Here is a 6,000-nt window from a genome sequence, read left to right as displayed (position 1 = left end):
GATACAATTGTATCTCAAGTTTGATAATATATTTAGCAATTGTAGGTTCAAGAAGAACATGGATCCAACCATGATCATTTGATATTATTGTGATGCGCGCCATAGAGCCGGGCCCGGGCGTGACCGGTGGATCGAAAACCATGCGGAAACGCCAGCACGGGTCTCCTTTGTCACGTATCTGAATCTTGTGACACCGGAGAGACTACCCCCATTCTCCAGTTCAGCGCAACGCGCGGAGCTGGGCGAAAAAAAAATCCGAGTTCCACGAGATATTTCGGTCCTTTGCCGTTGCCGTGCCCCCGGGTGACGAGACGAGAGACAGCGATCGATGGCGGGTTCACCGGTTGCCGAGATTTTTTTTTTTTTTGTTGCGAATTATAGCAGTACTACACATGGGGAAAATATAAAAAGGGTAGTGTGGGCTCTACCTTCCCGACCAGGCTCTAGTGGTTGTGGTTGTTTGGATTCCTCCTAAATTGTAACGCAGTTTTAGCAAAAACACATTTCTCATTTGCAGTTTAATTATCCAATCAGTAGAACAGTTCATCCTTAGGCAAGTAGAAAGTGTGTTTATCAACACGTAGTTGATCAAAAAAAATCTGATAGGATGCTTATGAGTCAGAAGTGTTCGTTCAGCACCACTCAATTCATAGGTGTTATGGCCACAGTCTAGTGAAGAACTGAAGATTCATCATAAATGGGGGGGAAAAAAGGTGGCCCGTGGGCTGTTATGGGTGGATTCATCACTAGCCCATCCAGCTATACGTCCATGATGGATAAGGATTCGTCGTGCACACGCCGTGGACCGGGCTGGCATTTTTAAACTCTACAAGAGATCCTTTCTTGTTCCTATCGCAGCCTACTAGTGGAGGGCCAGAGAACTCCTTGCCACAAATGTCAGACGGCCCAGGTCCATGCGACGACGCAACCTCCAATTCCCAAGTTTATATTTATTAGGGTAGGAGAACATGTGGACAAATTGTTTGAGCCATCAGTTCAGGACTTCGGAAACGATGATCTGGACAGAGTCATGCAGGCTGTGAGAAAATATAGGACCGCTAGTAGGATATAATACGTATTGAGTTTATGATCCAAATTCTACATAGCGGTGAGTGGAGCGGAGGCTCATCGCCGGTAGGCATAGACTATCCATATATATTAGTGACTCAAATTAGAGTTTGCTGTGCGTCGTCATTTACTTATCTTGTAAGCCGTCGTCTACGGACGGCGTTATGTAAACACTCCACATATAGTGAAGGTTTCGTCTGACTGGTGCTCATATTTTCCCCCTTTACATTGAAATGTTTTCCATGTAAACCTGTGTGTTGTGCTCTTCACATTGAAGGGTTTTCTGTGTAAATCTATGTGTTGTGCTCTGTGATTTATTGGTTGATTTATTTCGTTTTTTACTCGCCGTTTCTGTTAACAATACGTTGAAAAATATCTGAGTCGGATAAAATATGCATCTAAAATACGTAATGATTCAGTTGTGGAAGTATGGTTTCAAAGTTAGGAACACCAAGACCAATTGACCGCCAGGGGTTGCACGGCCAAACATCTTGACATACGTACGACGTGTATAGAAAGCGAAGTGAAAACTGGACCATCATTATTTCATACAAGTGTACAACCAATGCTTCGGATTCCCAAACCACAAGCCTTTTGCAAGTCCCTGCTCTCATCTATTTTACACGAAAACAATATGCCTAAAATGCTAGTATTCTACAGCAAGGGGAACGGAGGTATGGATAATTAAACTTCTTACCTATTTTTTTATACGTCGATACATGGGGATTTGGACGACGAAGTGACCAAGATTACATGTGCTGCTGGTAGCTTTATCTGGAGTCCAAAGAAATGAGCTGAGCTGAGGCCTTCTGTTACTTTGGCAGAGGTTGGCACCGACGGTGCATCAGTGGGGAACTGGGGACTTTAGTCATTTTTTTTACTTGAGGAAACACTTTTGACAAATCTTGGGGAGCAACAGCTGCCTGATTTGCTCTGACTTCTACTGTCCACAAAAAAAAAAGTCCTCTAGTGCTGGTCTTCAGTGCTCGCTAGAGTAGTTTGCATCGGTTGTGTCTCTGGTTGAACAGTTTGCTGACGGGCACCGGTATTCAGCAGTGCCGGATCGATTTTCCACCTGCACCCAAAATGCCACATGATTAAACATGCATTTACTGTATGAAAAAAGCAGCAACAACTTAACTAGTTAGTAGGAGCACATACATACATACATGCATACATACATATAGTCATGGTGATGTATAGTTGTAATGACACGAGTAAACAAGTGAAGAACGGCAGAATAGCTGGGCCCATGGCTCCACGACATTATTTGTTTCATCATTTATTGTTATTTGGGTTGAATGTGTATGTTCAAATATATATGTGCCGCATAATAAGATCTTAGATTTGGTCCCTTAAATTTAACTAGGCGTGCATTGACCAAAGTTTGGTCCCTTCAGAGTCCAGAGGTGCCAGATGCCGACAGCAGTTTTCAGTCTTCACTCTTCAGCACTCCAAACCTTCAAATCTGAATTTGTGTGCATGACAAAAACAACTAAACACCAAAGTAACCATGACGCGCGCATTTTGTACCCAAAATATTACTTACTGGTCTAAAGATTTCCATCGGTGGAGTAGGAAGGATATGTTAGTTGAAGTGATAGGTATGAGTATTTAGAATGACCTGGCTCTGCTTTTGATAGGAGTATGATAAGACAGCTAGGTTAGGTGGCCATGTGGAGCAAATAGAGAGCTTTTGGAGAAAGTAAGGTGTACGTCAATTATATAATCCTTTGTGATTAAACAACACGCACCACGAAGATCATGAAATGATTTGATTTGAAGGAAAACGATTTCCTCAGTCAATGAAGCGCCACGCTGTATGTTTAGTACTCCCTTTGTCCCAAAACAAAATTTGTTTTGGTTTTTAGTTTTTTTGAACGAGCCGGCACGAGATCTACCTGTTCTATTAAAAAAAAGTTTTTTGGTTTTAGTGGATTCATACAATATTTGGTACATGTGTTCTATATATGAGTCTATATTCATCATCACCTAGATAAATATAGATATAAAAATGGAAAACTAAACCGAATACTATTTTGGTACGGAGCTTATATTAAAAGGATGAATCCTAATATCATGGCTGTATTTAGGGAACACTAATTTATAACACGAGGCGCAATGACACGAAGGTGGAAGAACCAACGACACAAGCTCTGTTCATGAAAACGGCAACCACCGGCGGCGTCAGGTAGTGGAGACTGAGATAGACAGATCACAACTCGCAGTCTCAATGTCTGATCTGTACACAACGAGTATTCTGTGACAGTGCTATTGTGCTAACAGTACTCTTTGTGGAATTGTTCTTAAAACAGTCCCTATTATGTTTGGTGGGCATGTGATGTGATCAAGGCCTACGCAAATTGCTTTCATCGCGCCACCCCCACCCCCACCCCCACCGAATCAATTAGGAACACCATAACCAACCATAATTTGAGCAACCAAAGTGTACCTCGTGTCGCACCACGAATCGAAATCTGGTAGATCTATAAGCATGCAACTAGCTAGCATGGGTAATTAACTATCAGGCAGTAATACTAACTGCAGTGCAGGCAAATTTGTATACTTGAAATTCCAAAGTAGCAGGCGAGGTCTCTGTCGAACTTACTCGTGTGGGAATTTGACCTCGTGGAGACTGTCGGAACGCAGCGACCACGCGAGAGCCGCCTGGGCGCAGCTGGCGAGCGGCTCGACGCGGCCGGCGTCGGTGACGAGCGCGAGAGGGCTGGCGGCGCGAGCGTCTGCATCGTCGATGGCGCTGAGATCGCGCACCCACAGCGGCCGCTCCTTGGTGTCCTCCCACAGCGCCCGCGCGTTCACCACGAAGCCGGCCCACTCCAGCCTGCTGGCCATCAGCATGTCGCTCCGGTTCGCCGGCAGCACGGTCTCCTCCGAGACGTGGTAGCCCACCAGCTTCCCCTCCGCGTCGCACGACGGCGCCTGGAGGAAGGACTCGCTGGTGCCGTCGTCCTCGCCGAGGATGCCGACGGGCACGGCGCCCACGGTGGTCACCTTCTGCGCCTCGTCGAACAGCTCCGTACGGAGGATGCTGTTCTCGTCGGCGAACACCACGATGCCGTCCATCCGCTTCGCCCGAATCTCCCTGTTACATTATTAATGAGACGAAGAGGTGGTGAGGGAGATCTGGAATTATGACTTATGAGCAGGAAGGAATCGTGCTAGTTAATGAGCGAGAGGTGATGAGTGCGTGCGTGAGATGAGATCCCATCTCGTGGTTGGAGCATGCGTACAGCGTACGTACCTGAGGGCGTGCATTCGCAGGCTTGCGGTGGAGTCTCCAGGGCCGGTGATGTGGAGGAAGTCGAGGTTGGAGCGGGAGAGCACCGCGGCGACGGCGTCGGTGCGGTGCCCCGGCTCGACGACGATCCACACGAGCTGGGCGTCGACGAGGCGGAGGGTGTGCGCCAGAGACGTGAGCGATGGCACCTGGAGCGCGGAGGTGGTGGTCGGGGTGACGGCAATGACGGGCCTGGCGGGCCCCGCGCCGCGGCGCTTGGCGCTACGCTGCGCGTTCTGGACGGCGGCGAGGATGCGGTGGGCGTCAAGAAGCTCGCTGGGGTTCGGGTGGGGCCAGGCTCGGACGCGGATCGGGTGGCGGCCGACGAAGACGGGGCCGTGGTGGTGGTGGTGCTGCGGGCGCGCGCTGATCTCGGCGGCCACGGTGGTGGTGGTGGTGACGGTTGTCGTGGTGGTGGTGGTGGTGGTGATCGTGGCCATGGCCGTGGCGTTGCCGCCCGCGAGCACGACGGCGGGCGGTGACACGAGCGAGACGAGGTGCGCGGCGGGGTTGATGGGCGGGGTGGGCAGGAAGAGGAGGTAGACGATGAGGCGGGAGAAGCGGAAGCCGACGGCCATGGAGGTGGCGCAGAAGAGCGCGTGCAGCAACAGCCACGCGGCCGGCAGCGAGGGCTTGGCCGGCTCCGGCGCCGCGTCGGGCGGCCCCGCCGCGGACCCCAGGCCCAGCCACAGCGGCCGCAGCAGCGGCAGCTTCATGCCTACCGACCTGCGGACAAGATCCCCTGCGCGCCCCTGGCTCTGCGCTGCGGTTCTCACGCGCGCGGGCGTGCTCCGGCCTCCGGTGCGGTGCTCTCGCAGTCGGTCACAGGCTCACAGCACGCGCTAAGCCAGCCAGCCAGCCAGCGGGCGGTGGCGTTGATGGAGAGCTAGCCGGTGATATAAGCAGCGAGGTGGCAGGTGGCAGGCAGGATAGGCTACCGCTGCAGGATTAACAGGGCGGGGACGACGGGGCGATGCAATTATTAGGAGCGCGGCAGCAGCAGCAGGGGAGGAAGGGCAAGCGGCTGGTGGTGGGGGATGGTTGTGGTGGCCTGGTGGGGGCGTGGGGCTGGATGATGGCCCCTTCCGCGCCCTGGGAATTTGGCAATCGGCAGCGAGGAGCAGTGCCGGCCTGGTGGTCTGGTGCGACACGAAGCGCCCGGAAGGAAAAGGACACCCGAATTGGGTGGGTGGCAGACTGGCAGTGGCATCCAGACTCCAGAAAGGGTGAGAATAATATTTCGGCCGTTAGGCAGGAAAAAAACACGCTTTCGTGCACTGCGCGCCGTCTTAAAGAAAAAGGCCATCATTCCCTTTATGAAGCCCTGACAGCCAGCCAAGGGTATTGAGCTCGGGTAAACGCCTTTGAGCTACAGAGGTGGTTAGGCTATTCACAATGGAGGTTTCATGGGGTGTTTCATGTATTAATTAGTTTGCCACATCAGCTATTTTGATGACATGTCACACCATTTAAGAAGGAAGAGTTTCATGGAGTTTCATGGGGATGAAACCATGTTAACTCGTTTCCAAGATCTTGGAAACTGTGTGAAACCTCCACTGAGAGTGTTTTGTTTCATCTTCATATAATTGAGTAAATTCTATTGGTTATTTATATGTAGCATTTAAGAAGTATGT

The 6,000-nt window shown here is 50.5% G+C and overlaps 1 protein-coding gene across 2 annotated transcripts; it reads right to left on the bottom strand.

Moving 5' to 3' along the window:
• Window positions 1-1,582: 1,582 nt before the first annotated feature.
• LOC606486 (glycosyltransferase) lies at window positions 1,583-5,569 on the bottom strand. Of its 2 annotated transcripts, XM_008670438.3 has the most exons (3): window positions 4,331-5,569; window positions 3,677-4,171; window positions 1,583-2,143 (listed from the first exon to the last, which is right to left on the bottom strand). In XM_008670438.3, the coding sequence occupies exons 1-3, from the start codon at window positions 5,080-5,082 to the stop codon at window positions 2,035-2,037; spliced, it is 1,356 nt and encodes a 451-aa protein (XP_008668660.1). In that variant the 5' UTR covers window positions 5,083-5,569; the 3' UTR covers window positions 1,583-2,034.
• Window positions 5,570-6,000: the final 431 nt, after the last annotated feature.

The sequence above is a fragment of the Zea mays genome, chromosome 2 (assembly GCF_902167145.1).
Source record: "Zea mays cultivar B73 chromosome 2, Zm-B73-REFERENCE-NAM-5.0, whole genome shotgun sequence".
Classification (NCBI taxonomy): domain Eukaryota; kingdom Viridiplantae; phylum Streptophyta; class Magnoliopsida; order Poales; family Poaceae; genus Zea; species Zea mays.
Note: the sequence above shows the minus strand (reverse complement) of the source record. Positions and strands in the feature narration are given on the sequence as shown.